This window comes from Sinocyclocheilus anshuiensis, unplaced genomic scaffold (assembly GCF_001515605.1).
Source record: "Sinocyclocheilus anshuiensis isolate Anshui unplaced genomic scaffold, SAMN03320099.WGS_v1.1 scaffold1409, whole genome shotgun sequence".
NCBI classification, from domain to species: domain Eukaryota; kingdom Metazoa; phylum Chordata; class Actinopteri; order Cypriniformes; family Cyprinidae; genus Sinocyclocheilus; species Sinocyclocheilus anshuiensis.
Window position 1 is genome coordinate 120,621 of NW_015549642.1, and position 21,148 is coordinate 141,768.

Genomic DNA, 21,148 nt, shown 5'->3' on the forward strand with positions numbered 1-21,148 from the left:
TTTTTCACAGTTTGACTCTTTCTGCTGGAATGTTGTTTTGACTTTAGTAGTCAGCTAATTTTAGATCCCCAGAAATGGAAAAGGGAGAGCTCATGAGAACCGTAAGAAAGATGCTCAAAAAAGGTTTTCAAAACCATAGCTCAGTAATTTAGATGTGCTCGAGACAGCAAGCTTTTGCGTGCAAGAAGTTCACATTAATTAGAGAAACATTTTCTACGACAAATACACCACAGTAATGTTATTAGTAATGTTCATTCACATTTGGTTAAAGATTGTGTCCATGGAGCAATGCCATAGCAATTATTACTGTTTCTGTAATATTTATATAAAATAAAGTTAATATGAATGTTTACAGAGCATAATTGATCTTGATCAATTATTTTGATTTTTTTAACCAATGTAATGTAATGCACAAATATAATATAATGCAATTTAATACAGAAATACTGAAACTGTACTAGTAAATATATGGGTTAATTAATAAGTAATAATATTTTCTAGCATAATGACAGTTTTGTATAGTACGCGTTCATAATATTCTATCTATCTATCTATCTATCTATCTATCTATCTATCTATCTATTCATTCATTCGGTAAATGGTATAGTTTAATTACTCATCTTGTAAATCTGCAGTTATGTGGGCCAGGCGATAAAATATTACATTTCTCACGGAAGTCGTATTTATGGAATACAGTCAGCAGAGTTTCACTTTGCATTCAAATACCAAAAGAAACTATTCACAGAGAAAGCGCGCGTTCTGTGATTTCAGGTTTGTATATAAGATGTTTATGAATTTTATTGAGCATGTACGATATAACAAACAACGATCTGATAACTTTGGATTAATATATTAACCCAAATATTTAGATTATAATTTTGATTGGATCTTTGTTTGTCTCTTTGAAAATTCCAAAGTCTTAAAATGTGCGGTTTTTCATAAAAGCGAACGAGACATTGACAATAACAGGGCTACAACAATAATAATAATAATAATACGACAATAATAATAATAACAATAATAATGTTTTCCCATGTAATGTAAAGACTAACATCTAACAAATTATTCGTATTTTCAACCATAAATGTTACATTTATTTAGTGGAGCTGTGAAAGGAAAGGAGCATGTTGCTGAAACAAGCAAAACTTTCGCTGATGGTAACATTCTTGTAGATGTTTTCATTCTGTCAGTGACCACCAACTCGTTTGCCACTATACATCAAAATAGGAACAATTGCACTCACCTGTTCAAGTTTACATGAGATGAACAGGCATCATGCAGTACTTCATATATTATTAATGACTTGCTTCTGTCAAATTCAACGAGGAGCACAATTAAGAAGTGACATCCAACTAATATTTGATTATGTTTCGTGTGGCTTCATTCTGACCAGCAGACGCCATAATTTCAAGTTCTACATAATATAAATTGGTCGACTGTATTATTTAGTCCGTATTAACAACACAGTTCCATTTTGCATTTTACTTGTCACGCAACGCTGCAACACCATCATCATCGTGATCATTATCTGGTATTATAATAGTGACGAATGAAGTTGGAGAATCAGCCAGCGTTCGCTCACACCCCAGTGTGTCTCAAAGCAGCAGAGTAGCCAACAGCACACACCATTCATTGTGCAGTTAATGAGTTCTCATTAAACCATCACAAAGGTAAGATTTTTTTTGTACAAACATATGAATAATACCTGTAAATCTGAATGTCTGCATGCATTTTAATCTTCATTTGATGCAGCTTATATGTGTATAGCTCTGAGATAGCCTAAAGACTGCCAAACTGAGGCCATAGTTGTAGAAATGAACAAACGGTTGCGAAGGATATTTTTAGGAACTATATTGTCTAGAACAGGTTTTCAGGTTCAACTTTGACAGCTTGTATTGTGATTTGAAAGTGGCGAAAGCATATGAAGACAGAGAGTTCCTAAAACATTGGGCTTCGACATGCACTGAAAAGAGGTACCGGCGTGCAATCGATCTGAAACAGCTTCTCAATAGAAATGCAAGCAAATGGTTGAACTAATAGCTTTTAAAACGGATGTCAACACAGGAGGCACCAAAATAATAAAATAATTGTTAAAAACAGTCAAACCTAGAAGCTGAACATTAGTTCAACTACGTCGTTTTATTGATACCTTGTACATGGAATGCATTAATTACTTACTTTGGACAGCCCCGTCTCTCCCTCCCTCCCTCCCTCCGTCCCTCCGTCCCTGTCACACTTCCACGTTTGCTCTCCAGTCCTCGTCCCCTCCCACTCCCCACTCCTCTTTCGGCTCTCCGTCAGTCCGCGCGCCGCGCAAGGGAGAGATTGAAAGTGACACACTCACATTGTTGCTTTTAAGATTTTACGCCGCTGTAATAGGTAATGTCCGCATCGCACAAAGCAGATACTTGACGTCTGTTTTAGCTTGGTTTCTCTTTTTGTGCATGCAGCAACATATATGGACGTTTTCCGATTTTGATGCTCTCTTTGCGCCCGCTGCTAAGGTTTTCAGTTCTGCCACGGACACTCGTTTGACTCAAACTCGCGGTAAACGGTGACAAGATTCTGTACTGCCGGAGAGATCGTCGTCGGTCGCTTCTCGGAACTTCTCGGATCTCTGTGCTGTGTTCAATCTCGTGCACTGTCCTCTCTCTCTTTTTCTCTCGCGCTCTCTCTCTTTCTTCATGCTGTCTGTCTCCTGCTGCCTGTACCCCTCAGCTCGGAGTCTCTCAGTTCCAGCGGCTCAGTCACAGCGCACAGAGCACGGAGCCGAAGTGTCCAACACCGAACCCACCGAACCCGACCGTATTTAGTCCTCCGCGAGGCAGCGGGAAGCCCAGCCCTGGATTCAATACTTTTAATCAATGGACAGAGCCCTCTCAACGGCCAACCGAGGTACCGACACGCCATAAGCAGTAAGTTCAACAGAAAATAACTTTCGTCTTCTTTCATCCGATGCTTCCCACATTACTGCTACTGTAACAACTGTTGGGGAACTAAGTAGCATTTCAAATCGAACTAACCATTCTGAATACAGTTGAACATAAATGTTGTGTTTGAATATAAGGGGTAAATTCGTTGAGGCCTTTATAAAGAAAAAAATATAGGCCCATTAAGCAGTTTAGAAGGCCATGGATGTTTTACATATTCCCACTTAAAGCGTGCTTCTCCAAGACACGTGCAGCACTTTTCTCACGTTTTTTTCCCTTTTTTTAATGAGTAAACAATGTTGGTGAAAGATAAAAATCTTTGATAGTGACTGACGTTGAATAAGTAAAATGCAGAATGCAAGACTTCTTTTGATATTCACCAGAATATTAATGTTTTTATTAAACAGTTCAATAATAATACTAATTTAAGATGTTTCTGTAAACGTTTAATTTCAAATATAATTGCAATACACGAATAATAGCATCGTGCAATTACCTTTAATTAATTACAAAACTCAGAAAAGTTCCGAACAAGAGCACCAGAGTCATGCACCTTGCGCACTGTCGATCGGGTGGAAATTTTAATAATGATGTTTCTTTGAAGATAGTTGATATATTCGGTTAAAGTTAAACCATTAATTTAATACACATGTCGAGATTCTCTAATAAATTATTACTCTTTACTGACGAGTGCGTTTCAAACGTTGTAAAGCCCTTGAGGTGGAGCGTGTTTAAAAAATGATTTTAAGCTTTTATATTTATATTTTTACAAATATAAAACTAGCGAAATAATGTAAAATTATTAGACATTCTGAAAACATTTTTGAGTGGAAATGCTGTTTTTACTCCAGCCCCAACCAGATTAGGCCTCACGTTTAGCTTCACACGTGTTTGACTTTTATGTCTGTGGTCTCAACGCCCTCACGGTGTGTGTGTGTGTGTGTGTGTGTGTGTGTGTGTGTGTGAGTGTGATTGGCATTTTCAGACGTTATTTTATTTATTATATTTTATTATTTATTTATTTTTATTTATTGAGAGCCTAATTTTTATTTTCTAAGTCTAAGAGAGGAATCTGAGACTTGATTTCGAAAATGTTATGCTTGTTGTATTATTTTGTAAAATAAATGAAAGAAGACCAAAACAAAAACAAAGCTATTATTCTGTGCAATGTGTCAAATAATTTTCAGCCTTGAGGAACTGACGCTTATGGTTTGTTTACCCGCAAAACTTTTTTTCCATTTAACAATATTGTTATTGTATTGCTGTTTTTTCTTCTTCTGTTGTTTAAGAAGGTTGTCAAATGTGGTGGCATAGCCTACATTAAAAGTAGCTAAACGATATTTCGCTAATGTTTCATCTTTTGTAAAGCTCCGTACTTTTTTATTTTAGGTAGGCTACCTCACGTTTTTAAAAAAAAAATTGCTAGGCTAACTGAGTTTTTATTTATTTATTTATATTTTTATGAGAGAAACAACCTTTATAGGGGAACTTGAAGCAAAAGATCGGGCATGATATTATGATCGTTTTATTTAACGAAAATTACTGATACACTCTTCTGTTTCGATCAAATTAAAACTGATTAAATTCGATTAAATTACATTTAGCATTTATTTAATTAAATTATTTTTAAAAAGCCAGTCTGGAAACTCTATAAAGATAGTCATTTAGGTGTAAAATCGAGCACGGTTAGACATTCACCACAGAATAAATCAGAATAAGACAACATGCATTTTTATTACTATCTGATAGTTTCAAGATATTTAAATTTAAGTTAGACATAATTACAATGCGACGAAACCTGTGACCTGCGTCTGCTTCAGTAGCATGATTTGGGCGCAGAATACTCGTTAAAAAGTCAGAGATCTCATGTCACTGTTTTCCACTATCAGAAAGCACAATATTCCTCTTTAAGAGTACAAATCTTTGATGTGAGAGTGAGCCCTTTTCCTTACAGAGCCCGTGGATTTCTCTTTAATATAAGCATGATGGAAGTTAACCAAATCGTCTTTGCTAGAAGCCAAAAAAAAAAAAAAAACACTCAGAATTAAGTAATGAAATCGCTATCCCTCTGTTGTCGAAAACAATACACATTACATGGAAATGGAATCACAATCCAGAAGACAGTTGTACTCTTATTATACTCTGAAATAGCCTAAATAGCTAAATTAAAAAAAGAAAAAACACATGCCGAGTGCACATGATTTGTTATTATATTACATGCGATATTTTTCCCCTGTCAGTTCAAACTCCGAGTTATGTATACATCACTTTACAGCAATGTATTTGAAGAGTCACTCACAAAATCATGCCTGTGCAAGAGGGGAGGTATGGTTGCTATATAGCTGCCATCAGCGGTAGAGATCATTCTGTTTCTTTTTAAAGTTACATTGATGTATCCATTATTTATTTGCACAAACTTGGCCCCCATAGCCAACGGAGACGTTTTCTTAACCAGGACCAAAAGGAAAAACAAAATGTTAATTAGTCTCCGTAACAGAGAGGCTCTATACGTCTCAGTAATTTTGCAATAGATGGAAGCCTCTGAGGATACTTTAATCTTGCGCTTTGGGGAGCCCATCAGAATGGATCAAATCCAGCATTTATTCACGGCATGTTTTCTCCAGCCCTTCCTTCGGGGACTTCAGGGAGAGAGTTCAGCGCCAGATCATTTTTACTTTAGCCTATACTTACAATACCTGTTAATTATTTTGCTTAATATATAAGACATTGTCGTTATATCTCTATGGAGGGCGGGTGCAGTTTTTAGGTGCCTAGAAATGTCAGAAAAAAAATCAAATTGGCCTTCACGCAGCGAGCAGCCCCTTGAGCCTAGATTTACAATATAACATTGCCTTATAGCTTTAATAAAAAGGTTTATTCGTAATACTGATATTTCACGACATTTCAGTAAAGCCTTATGCAAATATTTGAAACGTCATTCTTCCGCTGGAAGATATAGTAGTCGCTGACAGGTTAAACTGGCCCATGGGTGCCGCACAGTGATTCACAGATGTACATTAGTGAAGTTAACAGGTGTTTGTGTCATAGCTGTTTTTATATTGTGTATCTTAGCAGAATTGGAACACTGTTCCGGCCGAGCAGCTCGCTGGACCAAACCTATTCGTTTAGTAGAATAGGCCTAATATTATTTAGTCGCAAATAGCTAGTCAAGGCCTACTAGCTTGCATTTGAACGCGATTCCTTCGATTTTGGTGACAAATGAATTTGGCTTTTTTATTTATTTATTTTTAATTTTAGCACTATTATTATTTTAAATAAATAACTACAACTTTTTTATCCTCAGTAATTTTATTTAGAGTAGATTTATTTTTCAAAGTCAGTTTCTGGATTGCCTACATCAAGTAGGCTAGCGTTATTGCCCATGGAAAGATACCGTTCATGCAGTTCATTTCATACTATATGTGGGTAAGTTGTCACAGTTAAAGCTGATGTTAAGCACCCGATCAACTAACTTTTTAGTTTAACTATCAGTTAATTTTTTTTTGTAAAATTCAAACAGTAAAACCATAATAAAACACAAACAAAATGTAAAAATGAAAATATCAAGTTATTGTTTTGGCCAACAAATATTTAATAAAGAACATTTATTATTATAATTTATTTTTAACATATGAAAACTTGAAATTTATTATAGCCTTCTAGTCCTGAGACCACAGCTCAGGCTTTTGCATAAAATCTGTCATTATGTAGTTGACTCTTGCTTGAATATGCAAGTATGGTATTGTTGTGTGTATCAAAAGCTTTTTGAAAGTTTGGTGAACAGAATTTACAAAAATATTCTAATTTAGGAGAGTTTTGAACTAGGTGTTTAAAACCTTACAAAACCATTGCAAGAAAAGTCATACATTTTTTTACTCAAAGCCTTACTGAGATATATTCCTTGTGACAACTTCCCTGTGGATAGCTAGCCCTTATATATATATGTATATATTATCAAACCATTTAACACTACATACCTAATTCCAAACCGCAGTCACTGACTCTGAGTGTGTGTGTGTGTGTGTGTTCATGTGTGTTTTATAGCCCTGCTCAGTGTAGTCTACCATGTGTGATTTTTGTGAGTCAATGTGTGGTCCCTGGAAGTGTCAGAGCAGTGAGCCTGCTCTGTGGTTTCTGTGTGTTGAGTGTTTGTGTACACTTGTGTTTGTCCGTTTTTGTCTATGTGCGAGTGAGAGAGCAAGAGATTTAGGGAGAACATCATAAACTGCTGCTCACTCTTTATCTTTTACTGATGTTTATAAGCAAACTAAACGTGCTCGCTGGAAGATCCATCGCGCCCTCTCTTCGTGTCTGAATCGACATATTCTCTGCACATGACCAGTACATTTGCACACTCACCCACATTATTGCAACTGTATTTCTTACTTTTTCTCAAATCAGTAATATGAACACTTTTCCCCTTCTATCTAACATGACATGACTTTACTGCTAATGTATATGTCTCATTGCCTCAATGTCAAGTGTTTATTTTATTTCATATATTCATAAAATATTTATATGTATATGTATATATATATATATATATGCACATACAGTATATGTATGTGTATATTTACACATACATCCAAGGAAGTCCCAGTATCAAGCTTGTCTTACTATGTATATTTCCACTGTAATCATCTGTCTTGGTTACAGTTTGATCTGCCATCAAATTCATGGGTGATAAGCTGCTAGCTATCTATTCTTCCCTTCCCAACGCACACACCTGTGAGACACTGAGGGGCCTTCAATACGAATCCCTCAACCATCTTCACCTGCTTTATCTGTACCCTGACTGAGCTGATGCTTTAATAACCCTGCAATAAATGAGTATCACAGCCCTATTCCCTGGTCAATAAGGTTAATGCCTTAACATGTTGTCAACACAAAGATACCATGGTACCACCAAGTTCTGAAGAACACACAGCTTTATCTCATCGCTCATTTGCATGTGTGTCCCTATTAGTTGTTATTAACTGTTGTCGGGTAAAGGGCTTTTATTACTTTGAGTTGGAAACAAGCAAGAAATTGGACACTCTTGTCTTGCCAAACAATCTTTTCCATACCTAATTTGTGAAATTGCTTTTTATGCCATCTTAGTAGTCAACATTTCTCCTTCTCTTTTCCCTACCTTCTGCCTTTTTTCTCAGTGTCTCTCAACATCGTTCTCTTCTCTGTGTATACTGACTGACAGTGTGAGCATAGTCAGATCAGCAGGGTGTTGTTTACTGCCCTCAGTTTCCTGTGTGTGGTACAACTGGCAGAGGCCACTCTCATTGCCAAAGAAAAGAGTGCAATGTGGAGGGGAGAGGAAGATTAGCAGAAAACGTATATCGCATGCTTAGGAGAGAGTCTCTGCAGTGTGGTCGTCGTAGTTTGGAAATTTGAGTCTCATGGGATCGGAGTTCTGTTCCACTCCCTCGTCTGGCTTCTCTCATCTACCCCTAAACATAACAGTCATTAGTTATGTTTGTAATGTGTGGCTGCAAGCATTACAAATAAAAATGGAACCGTGTATCTGGTTGTGAATACCTGTTGGTGCAACACTGAAATGTAAGGTGCTGTGTATCTTTCAGTTAGTATGTATGCAAGTTTGTTATAGCTGTACTATTTTAAATGCTATAACCTCTTCTGTATTTCTTAGTGCTTCCTGCTATTAATCACCTTACTGTAAGGAATTTCTTAATCTTGAATCAAGATCTAGCTTTCATTTTTTTTTATCTTCATAATCTTTGTTGATTATTCTTGATAACTTGCACTGATTAGACATTTATCTCTATTTCTAACTGATGCCAACCAGTTGGAAGAACAGGACTTAAACAAGACCAATCACACTTTTATGATGACTGTAAATTAAATAGTTCACCTAAACTCTGTCACCTTCACGTTGTTCCAAACTTTTATGACTTTCTTCCTTCTGTGGAACATAAAAAAACATTGAGATATTATTCAAAATATCTTCTTTCGTGTTCTACAAAAAAAGTCAAAGTCATGTTTGGAACAACATGAGGGTGAGTAAATTAATATAAATTGAAACTACAGTGGCAGAGTTCTTTTATTAATAACTGTCCCATTTATGCTTTATAATCTTCTAATGGTTTATTTGAATTTAGAAATAAATAAATTCGTCATTTATCTCCAGTCTGTTGATGAAATAGAGGATTACACTCTCTGTTGGTAAAGCTTTTATGAAGCGGACTCACCATTAGCTCAGCAAAATCTGGATGAGATTTTGTGGTGCTGAATTACAAGACTTTTACCAGCATAATCATACAATATCTTTCACCTCGCATTTGAGTTCATGAATTCCAAAACCTTGAATCACAGTAGTCTGTTGCAAAAGTATCCAAAGTACTGTATCATAATTATAAGTGTACCTCTTCAATAGGCTTGTATTGATTTGTTACAGCAGGTGTGTATTGACCAGAAGAAACTTTTACAATGCCATCTTTGCATAGCCACTACCATCTCCATACATGAGTGACGGCAGACAAACTGGAGCTGGTTTTATCTCCCCATCAAATATTTGTCAGGGTGGAGAAGGATCAGAAAGATAAAGAGAGAGAGATTAGCATAGAGATGAGAGAAGAGATTCAGACAAGGTCTTGATTGGGATCAGAAGACTCATTAAAATCAGGCAGGTTTGGACCTGTGAAGCCCAGTGAAGGAAGGAACAAAGACAACCTATTAGTGCCAGATGAACTAAGACTGATAAAAGACTACAGTGCGAATTGTAGGCAAACAGATGAAAAGCTCTCAGCGTCACTGATGGCAATGAACTCAAGTACAATGGCCATTGTGTCCTTTTGCGGTTTCATCCTTCATATTTCTCGTTTGGCTCAGTGTAAGTATCTGAAACATCTCAAGACACTTTTTTTGTGAAGAGATTTTATTTTACCCCTGGGACTGCAAGTCTAATGGGCAAGCCTGCATCGTAGACGAGCTGTTAATTGAAAGCAGATCTGTTCGCCTCATACAGTTAAAGTGGATCACAGTGATTTTACACATAGCAGCGGGTTGTATCTGTTATATTTTAGGACCTTATCCTCTACTGAGGTGCAGTGTTTTCAAACTTTGTGCCATTTTTAAAAACTTTGACATGACGAGCACAATAGAAATGAGAAATAATGGCTGCATGTGCACTGGGGGGAATATCAGTTTTAATTGGAAAGCTGTGTTTAATGGGTGCTATTAATTTTGTATATACATGCGAGTGTTTTCATAAGCATGCATGTCCTTTGTTGTAGTGTATTGTTCACACTTGAGCTCTATTAAACTGTCTCAAAGGCTCTGTAAATCTCTTTCCTCTGTGTGTGTGTGTGTGTGTGTGTGTGTGTGTGTGTGTGAGTACAGTGTGGACCATCAGTTCTTGTTCCCTCAGCAGCACACTAACACATTTCTTTCCATTCAAATGCTCTTAAAGTGTTTTTCCTCCCACCCGCTTATTAAACTCTAAAGAATTCAGACACTTGATTTCTGGACCCGCGTTAGGTTTTTAATCACGCAAAGGCTAATGTTTTTAATTTATTATTCATTTTGAAAATTTAGCTCCAGCTTGTAAATCTCTTTGGACTTTTTATGTTCCATGATGATGTTTTTCTCGTCAGGGCCAGAGAAAAGAATGATGTTTTGTTTTCTGCATAACCACTGTGAGAAGAATAGCAGAGAGGGTGGACACTGAAATCTATCTATCTATCTATCTATCTATCCATCCATCCATCCCATCAGTATCCCTCTGTATTTAGGAAGTGATATGCAAATCAAAGTCTTTAACTTTTGACATGGACTCAACAGAGTCTGGCACTGACTCTGATGGACATTACCAATATTAAAGGTTTGGCTGAAAAACAAAGACCTCTGAAAGTTATCCCCACAGAGCTCCATAGCTCAGATGAATGTTTGCAGACATGCATTCAAAAATACTATATTTGCATGCATGCATGCAAATACAGATATCATTTGAACAACTTAAAGTAACTTAATAATTCATAAAAGATTTTGAGCATCTTTCATATATATTTGCCTAGAGGTCTGTCATTTTGGCTACACATACATATTTAAATGCACATACACATTAGTTTACATTCCCCATAGAGGCTGGAGCAGAACGAGACACTGGGCCTCAGCTTTTCTGTTTGCTGATGGTGTTGATAAGATGCCAGCGTCCTCCTAAACAATTCACTGTAGGACATAGAGTTTGATATCTATCGGGGAATCCTCTGATTTGTGAGTTTCCTGATCAAAAAACTTTGAAGAAAAATGCGAATGAAATTTTATTCTTAATTTGGATTCAGTTCTTTAAAAATCGAATAAGAACTTTAGCATTTGATTCGTTTTAGGGTTTATTGGAACCAAATTATGAATGATCATGGTTATGGTGAGGACACAAAAATTATTATTATTTTTTTTTTTTTAAATATACCATCATATATATATATATATATATATATATATAAGAATGCACTGTTAAGCATTGTTGTGGTATTATTTTGTATAACAGATTGACTCTAAAGTTTTTTCCAATTATTTTGGTTATTGAATATACAATTTATGATGTTCAGAAAAAAATACATGCATTAATATTGTATTGGCTGTGTTTTCATTAGGTCTCCCTCTCTCTTTGTCTCAGGTCCTTATCCTCTGGCTGGTGTTCGCCCTGTAGTGTGGAGGGGGATGGAGCGTTGCGGAGGAGAGAGCCCTTGTTTACGGGAGAGCCCTGAGCGACGTGGGAGCAGCAGTCCTGATATTGGCAGCCCCCCACCAAAGATGGGTCGTGTGGAACTCAACGGTAGTCCCACAGGTCACCGCAGTCGCCACAATGGGGCCCCACAGAGACCTCCTGGCAGTAAGACACTTGCAACTTTTACTGTATATACACTTGTTATATATATTTTTTCCTTGAGTGTTTCCTCTTTTATTAGTTGTATGTTGAAGAAAGACCACACACTAGCACCGTGGCTTAGTGTGCCTAAATTCTAGCCACTACACCACTGCTTTAAAAAATATATTGTTTTTTAATTAGTGAGAGACTATATTATAGAATAAAAAAAAAGAATAAACATTAAAACAGCACATCTAGCTATGCAGTTTGCCTGGTTCTATCTAATTTATCTGACATTAAAAGAGCCAGCTCATAGTGCATGATGCAGATCAGTTTAATCCCATACACCATTTTAGTTCTGCTCACAGGAGTGTTGTGGCCACTATAAGCTCAGTGAATTAAGTAGCACCATATAGACCTGATTTATTCCTCTTGGCCAGTTATTGATTGCAACAGTACTGTGTGTCAGAAGGGGGGTCATATTGATTAAAGAGACCCCAACAAATTGCCACATACAGTGGTGTGGTCACAGCTGTGATTATTGAATGGCTTTAAATATGTTTTTACACATGGGTAGTTGACACATAACTTTTTCAATTCAGCATCAAGGTTTTCACCAAAAAAAAGACAAGAAAAAGACAAAAGTCAGAAATCGCAAATTTTGCATCTAGACAAGTTTATTTATTTGGCTTGCAAATAGAGTGGCATGGAAGTTGAATGGTAACTACCATTCAAAAGTCTCAAAAGATATGCTCTTTTTATATTATATGAAAATTCAGCTTTGCCTTCACAGGAATAAATTACATTTTAAAATATATTAAAATAGAAAACACTTTTTGAATTGTAATAATATTTCAAAATATTACTGTTTTCTGTATTTTGATCAAATGAATGCAGCCTTGGTGAGTATAAGAGACCTCTTTCAATAATTCAATTTAATAATTATATAATCATACCAAAACAAAACTTCTGAACGGTAATATGTATGTATGTGTATACATACTGTGTATATATATATATATGTGTGTGTGTGTGTGTGTGTGTGTGGGTGTGTGTGTTGTTTATATAGTTTTAGATATATTGTATACCATACTGCAGGATACTGCTTTTACTGCTTCAAATATCATATCAATGACCCGCATACAGTTAAACATGACGTGGTCCTGACAGTAAAGCAGTTACACATTTTTCTCTAAGGAAACATACAGTCTGTGTCCAGTAACACACAGCCTCAGCAAAAGTGTCATATTCTATCATCCCTCACACTGTTTCATTCCTGATGTTATGGATTGGGGCAAAATGTCACCAAGGTCAAGCTGTAATTAACCTTGACAGTGAACAATGTGTGTAGCCAATCATAAAGCCACATATCAGATATAGATTAGATACTTTTAGAGGCCAAGACCTTAACAACATATACTGTGAGTTTGTTCGTGATTGTATGTGTGAGTATGACTTGCTGTACACATCTAAAGCAGATTTGATTTGACACAATATCTAAGAAGAAGATTTTTTGTTGGAATAGGTAGAAGAGGAAAGTAGCAGTGCTTTCTCTTCCTGTACCCTGGCAGATGGGCCAAATGGTTAGTTTTAGTCAGAGGTTGTCTTGAAACAGTCTTCTCCAAACCACAATGGAACACTAAAGAGTGGGCCACACACATATCGGACATGGACTCACTCAGAATCACTCAGACACATGCCTGCATTTTTGTAATCTTTTTTTTTTTAAGTATCTAAAGCAAGATGAATTTCCTCTTAAATTTGCATAAGACATTAACACTGGTTTTCAGAAAATATAGTTTTAATTAAATTTGTGTTTTACCCCTTCAGCAATTAATTCAAGATATATTTTATGAAAAGTCTTTTTGTTCTTATATTATTATAATTATTATTATTATTAACTAAAGATTTTGCTTCTCAAGTAAATTTATCTTATTTTCAGGCTGTTTAGCTATTCTTTCTGAGAAACAAGACAAAAATGCTGATTTATTCATTTATTTTATTTTTATTTGTTTATTGCAGTATGTTCTTTGTTTCTATATTTCATTTATATACAGTTTAAAGCAAATAGTCAGCGATTATGGTTATAGTATAGTCTACAAATATGCTTACAAGTCTACAAGCCTATATAACCCTTAAATGGCACACTTCAAAATTCATGCATAAGTCTAAAAAAATGTTCAGGCATTAATGTGCATTAAAACAGATAATCAAAGAGACACAAAGACTTACTCAGAGTGAGCATTGCTCAGCAATGAAACATTCACACACAAAAAATGAGTCAGACACAGGCTTCACACACATGCTGTTATCTTATGATGAAACCGTGCTCATACAGGGTACAGGGATGAGCCCATGGGAGCTAGCGGAAGAAAGAGAGAGAGAGAGAGAGACTGCTGGGAGCTGCTGTGTGTTGACAGTTATATTTCCCTGTTGGGGGAGATTCACTTACTTGAATTGGCACCGGCCCCTGGCCTGTAATTCACTCCATAAGAGCATTCTGAACTGGAAGCCAGGGTGATTAATGGAAAGGAAATAGAAATATAGGAATTGACTGATTAAACCAAGGGGCTCTGGGAGCTGTGCGTGAATGTATATGTATTTGCATGGAAGTGTGTTTGTGTGTGTGTGTGTAAATTAGGAGAGAGTTTTGTACTGCTCTGCTTTTATTAGTACAACTGGGATTTTGCCTAATGCTTTCAGCCTATAATTTCTAAGGGGTATTAATTAATAGTCAGAAGGCTTTTGAGCACTTCAGGGAAATTGAAAAAACCAATGGATAGGTTAGGCCTAGATTAACCAGAGGAAGCTTGGGTGGGCTGTGTGTTTTTCAGGCATCATTAGGTACTGCGTTCTATTTCTCAACAAGCTGTGAATGACTATGCATCTCGACATCCCATTAAAAGATGGGACTCTGTACCCACCGAATCACTTGGCAACATATTTTACGGATTAATCATAAATGTTTTTAACTAAAATGTTAACAAAATCAACACTACTAAAATGATGTGTTAAGTTACAACGCAATGAGCCGTAACCTCAAACACTGAAGGCAGAAAGGTTTGCATATCCGTTGGAGGCTCATGCAGCTAATTTTATTAAGTGACCCTGCCGTTAGCACACAGTCCGTTGACTTGAGGAGATATCATCTCAGCTGCCCTGACAAAGTGAAGGGAGGCACCATAAAAAAATGATAGCTTTAATGGAGTATAACGTAGCTGGTGTGATGGTTGGTTTGATACACAATCTGAACGGTTTGTTCATGTTGACTATTTGCATTGGGCTAGGAAACCTGGGACAAGCGATTGACCCTGGCCACCTTATTCAAATGCAAGTAATGAACCTATTAATCATTAATGATTTCTAATGAAAACACTTCTCTTGTGAACAGCACGTGGCGACTATTCAAAATAATGCCACACTTTATTTAGAAATAGAGTTGTGAATTTGTTGAATAGTTTTTAAAAAACGTGTGCAAATGAGTCCATTTGTAGAATATCAGCTCAGTCACTGGACTTCCTTTTTAACGGATATTCAGTAATTCAGCTCTTCTCTCTTGACCATTGTTTCACTAATGTTTTCTATACCGTGCTGCTCTACTGTATTGCAGGTCTGATGATTCCAGTCTTCTGCGTAGTGGAGCAGGTGGATGGAGGGATGATATCAGATGGAGAGAGCCGGGGGGAACATGCAGAGTTTGTGCTGGTCAGGAAAGACATCCTTTTCACTCAGCTGGTTGAGACTGCACTTCTCGCCCTTGGCTACTCCCACAGTTCTGCAGCCCAGGCACATGGTGAGTTCAACATTGTCCCAGACTCAGAGTGCATGTTCAAAACAGTTAATGAATCTTACATTTCAGTAAAATAAATAAATAATGACTAGAACTTCACTTTTCCAGTTTGACAAACCAGAACAATATCAGATATTTTAACGTTTACCTTGATGTACTATTTAAATGAGCTGCCAAATGTTACACAAAAGTTCCTTTTTTAAAAAAGAAAAAGGAAGTGTGCTTAATTGTATTGAATGCGCACGTAGTAGTGTAATTTAAATCGTATAATGTGTAAAAAAAAAAATAAAAAGCTGTAATATAATCTCAAGGAAATAAAAGGCCACTTGATTGTATAACTTAAGTGTACTTAAAGTGTACTTTTAACTCTTAAGTGCACTTTTAAAACAGTGCACTTTGTAATCATGTGAAGTTAAAATGTGTAAATTTATAAGTGAAGTAAATTTTAAATCATTATCTTTTAATAAACTTTTGTTGAGCTTTAAATAAGTACACTTATTGATTAATATAATAGAGCAAAGTACTGTATTATAATATTATTATTATTATTATTATTTTTATCTGTAGTGTTTTATTTGATGTTACATTTAAAATGAATCTTTTTTAAATGTACTAATTTGCATTCAATATAAATTATATTAAAGTGTATTGTAGTTTACCATAAATGCTTGTCAGTACATTTGGCACTACACTTTAACCATATTTCAAAGACAGTAGAAGTAATTATGAAATTACACATAAAAATGTACTTTATTATCAACTTAAACTGCAAAATCTAAATTTAAGTTGCAATAAAATGCAATTAAGTATCCGAAAACTTTACATTCAGTACTTTTAACTTTACATCCAATTATTTTAAATTATATTATTTCCATAATAAGTACTCTTTTTAAAGGTATACTAAAATGTGAATCTTTCACAAAAGATGCACATTAAAAAAAAAAGTTAATTCATAATACATTAACCATAATCATTTAGAAATTAAAATTAATCTATATTTGTAAATGCTGTAAAACATTTGGTCACTGTTAGATTGTGATACCTAATGCATTAATTAATGTTAATGAATTGAAACTTATTGTAGTGTTATGAAAATTCTGATATTACTGGATTCCTGAATTAGTGTACAGTAGTGTGGAAAGCACACTATGTACAGTATGTATTGCACAATATGCAGTAAGCAATACACTTGTACTCAATTCCTTTACAGTTCAATGCGATTAGAGTACCATGGAGTGCAGAGAGGAGGTCCGGCTGTTGAGATGTTGACAGGAGGATGTACTGTTTTGGGCTAATGTGTCTGAGAACACTGAGGAGGAAGGGCATTTGTTCAACATTACTGAATCACAGACAGTCTGAAAATCTCATTAAACAAGAACAAAGGAAATGGCGAGGCAAAGAATGCAGTATTTTCACGTCACAAAAAGATGCGTGTGAACCGTATTTGTGTGTATGTGGTAACTTTGTGGGAATGCATGTTTGTGTCTGCTTGAGGTCTTTGTACTCTCATAGTATGGGTCCATTTTCTGTGTGTGTGTGTGTGTGTGTGTGTGTGTGTGTGTGTGTATATATTAATTTCTAATGCTACTAATGCTATTGTCCTCATAATCCAGGGTTAGTAATGTGTGTGTGTGTGTGTATATATGTGTGTGTGTTTGTGTGTGTATATGGAGAATGTTTATGAGTATGTGGGCCAAAGAAGCAATATAATGCTTTACTTTATTGTTGTACACATGAATGTCATCTCCCAGTAGATTGAGAGTTTATTTGTATTCTGTGAAGTATGAAGAAAATGTAAAACAGTCATTATTTCATGTTGATCCGCGGGTAACAAAAGGCATCACGATTTACTTTATAGGTTGAGCATTTGGCATTTATGTGAGCTTATATTTTTGTAGTATTTGTAGTCACAGTTCACGCTCTGTACGTCTGACTAGAACAAAGTTTGATGGTGCTGCAGTTTATTGAAAGTATTTTAAAAAGTATTGTCAGAAAACAGAGAGCGAAAATTGAAGGCCACATTTCAACCTTTAATTAAAAGATCATTTAAGTCAGGCTGATGAAATGTCTGCTACGTTTTTGTAGTGATTGTAGTTTTTAAAATTAAATGCTGCGTGGTTGTGTTTGTGTGTGACTGCAGCTTGTTATTCATCAAAAATAATGTTAAATAAGCATTCTTTCTCTTTCTTTGACAACTAAATATACACGGTAACAAAAACAGAAAAAATATGAGTCACTCGTAGGTCAACAACGTGTCTTTAAATTCACTCGAAGCGCCCTTTAGAGATCCCTTTGAAGAGCCAAAAACAGATCAATATGTTACCCACACAGCAACTCAAGCCATTTTTGTAACCTCCTAAAATACCATTATGTGCTATAAAATTAAACAAGTATGCAAATTGATAGAAGCGGCATTATGATTGGAAAGGCAAAATAGTCCTGTCTGGCCCACACAATGGCGCCACATCTGTGAGGAAGTCCCAGACGCTACTCCCCTAAACACAGAAACATAAGCGGTCACCTCTGTACAGTCGCAAAACAATATCAAAAAGACACGGAGGAGGACAGGACAGCACTGCAAAACAAACCGTTTAGGCTCAATATAACCCACACACCCTCACAGTGATCAGTTCAGATGAGGCCAGATACAATAAAAGGAAAGGGTTATGGCTAAAATGACGCTCCCACACTCGCTCACACATGCTAACAAGATTCTCTCATTATGAACAACTGCACTGACTTCAGTTTATTCCTAAAATGAGCAGAGAATGAGCGATAGAATGAAAGAGACAGAGAACTCTCCTCTCAAATGAATACTTTTTGTTTTTAAAGCAAGCGTTTATGTTAAATGAATAATTTCTGGCTTAAATTATACATTTTTTCCTCTGCGGTTCACAACCAAAATTACACAGAGTCCCATCTATTTTCTCCCTGTTTGAATTGTGTCCTGCATAGCTCTCTCGTGGTATATTTAAGCTCCTCTCCCAGCACCGCTGCCTTTCTTTAATTAGCCTGACCAGTAATTATCTGGGAGATATTGTTTATTTCAATTATAAGGGTCTGAGTACTTTTTTAGAATCGTATGGACAGACCTGTACTTTAAGGCTTCAGACAATTAACAGTGGTGACGGATTACAGCACGAGTGCATTGTTGTGCTGCCACGTTTGACATGCAGCCACGGCGGGTCGAACTGGGGCAGTTTGATAAAAAAATACGCTATGTTGCCTGATAGAGCCTGGACAGTCACTTCACATACTTTGAGCAATGACAATTAACTAATTCCCACCTGTAGTGTGAACATTATGTACAGATAATGTACCTTAAAGGGATAGATCACCCAAAAATGAAGATTCTGACATCATTTACCTCATGTTGTTCCAAACCTGTATTCTTTTTTCCATGGACAAATATAGGAGAATTTTCAAAAAATGTAGCACTGCTCATTTCCATACGAGGACTGTTCATTTTGACTACTGTCATGCTTCAAAAACAACAAAAAAGCACCATAAAGATACCACAAACATATGTAAACAAGCTGCAACTTGGAAAAATATAACAGTGAGTAAATAATGACTGAATTTTTTTCCGGTGAACTATGTCTTATTTTTTGGTATAAAATGCTATTAAAAAAAAAAACTATCTCTGTCCTCAACGAATCCTTTAGATTTATGACCAAAGTGAGTTAGCTTTCCATCTGCCATCTGACACACCTGTCAGCCAATCAGAAGCAAGTCAGTTTTGTTGTTATTGCCAGGGGTCTTCGATGCTCTGTCTGTTTGGTCATTTATGACAGCCATACAAACTATTACGGTTTAACCTCAAAATAAGATGAATCTGTCCAATCCATAAATCTATAATCTGGAGCATAGTTTCACTTCTGCATACAATATGCTCATTAGCATGGTTACATCATTGTTTAATCAATATGAGTATTATTTCAATAAAAACAGTCTATGTTATGTTGATATTATTTCTGATGATTTTATGATCTAATGATTTCAACTGTCTTACTTTTACTAAAAGTAGTAGTAGATTCACTCACCTGTTAAGAAAAATAGCTAAGACCAGGATTGATTGATTTATATTGAAATGTCGTTTCTCTAGCAGGTAGATCATCATAGCACAGCATAGTCTTTAAGTTGAAACTGCCTGACCAAGGGAGGCATGCTGGTTAAGCTAGTTAAAAGGATGGTTCACACAAAAAAGAAATCTGACATAATTTACGCACCCTCATGTTGTTACAGACTGTTAGGCATTTTTCTTTCTTCTTTCAAACAACACTGGACCCCATTGCCTTTTATTGTATGGACGGAAACCAAGCATTGACATTTTATTTTTATTTTTTTCAAAAAGTCTCCTTTTAGTTTCACAAAAGAAAGAAAGTCAAGGTTTGGAATGACATTAAGGTGAGTAAATGATTAGTAAATTGTTGGGTTAACTATCCTTTTAACAAGCCTTTTCATCATGGCCCCCCAAAAGATTATGAATTAGGAATCTATAGTATTTCCACCAAAATACTGATCACATAAAAGATATAAGATGCTTATATTGTGATATTATAGTAAAACCAGAATACAGTATATTCTGGAAAGACTGACAGTATTGCTCAGGCCTGCCTTTCCCATTTGATTTATTAAATCTATATTGATACATTATTAATGATTTATCATAACAATCTGTGGTCTTCGCGACTCATTTAGTGGGGTGTATCTTCTACAGAGCTAAGTCATTCAGAACAGCAAACATTTGGATATCAGTGCTTCTATCCAAACTAGCTCTGCAGAATAGCGTATGGGTGCTAGGGAACATTTTCATACTGTGTGAGGTTGCGTTTGTGTGTGCGAGTGTGTATGGATGGATACACATAAGCTTTAGCCAAGCCACCAGCCGACCACATGAAAGCCCAGCACTGGGAGGAGGAATTTTAATGTGGCAATGGGAACAATGGTTTGTACTTGGGGAGGAAAATGACAAGGAGCAGAGTCTTTCCAAGTTAAAAATGATTCATTAATGACATTACCACAGTCTCTGTATGATGCGAGCTCATACTGTAAATAGGAATACATTTGACCACTTTTTATTGGAACAGAGCTCATTGCTTTTTTTCAGATTGGTTGCAGTGAGCTGCCTAACACTAAACATGTGAATTGGGTAACCTCGCTGACATTCAGCTCTTACAGCAATTGGAATTAATTACTGCTTAACTTAAAGTACATTAAGAGGCAGAGCATCTCAGTTCAGTCTTAATTGATGCTACTGCTCAAAGTCGGAATACTCAAGACGTCTACAGTGGGCATACACATACATTCAGCATTGCACAATGAGACAAAACAGATTCCCTCAAAAATCAAAGCAAAACCAGTAATATAAACACAGACTTGAAAAGAAGGACAGATCTAAAGGGGGGCATGGAACAATCACCCAAATTGTCTTCGTCTGTCTGACTTGCCTCTCCTCTTTAAATCACTGTCTGAAATGGGAATACATCTCCACAAATACCTTTAGAACAAAGACAAGAGGCCTGTATATTAGAGCAGTGTTTCCCAACCGGGGTGCCATCTGTCGAGAGCAGGGGTGCCGTGTAAAAAATCCTTTTTTAATATTTT

General features: G+C 36.1%; 1 protein-coding gene across 1 annotated transcript in view; it reads left to right on the top strand.

Moving 5' to 3' along the window:
• Positions 1-2,557: 2,557 nt before the first annotated feature.
• LOC107659884 (DNA-binding protein SATB2-like) overlaps positions 2,558-21,148 on the top strand; it is a 39,083-nt gene continuing 20,492 nt past the window's right edge. Inside the window, exons 1-3 of the mRNA XM_016448982.1 lie at positions 2,558-2,915; positions 11,560-11,775; positions 15,362-15,572. Coding sequence (XP_016304468.1) covers positions 11,604-11,775; positions 15,362-15,572 — 383 coding nt within the window. The 5' untranslated portion in view covers positions 2,558-2,915; positions 11,560-11,603. The remainder of the gene's footprint in view (positions 2,916-11,559; positions 11,776-15,361; positions 15,573-21,148) is intronic.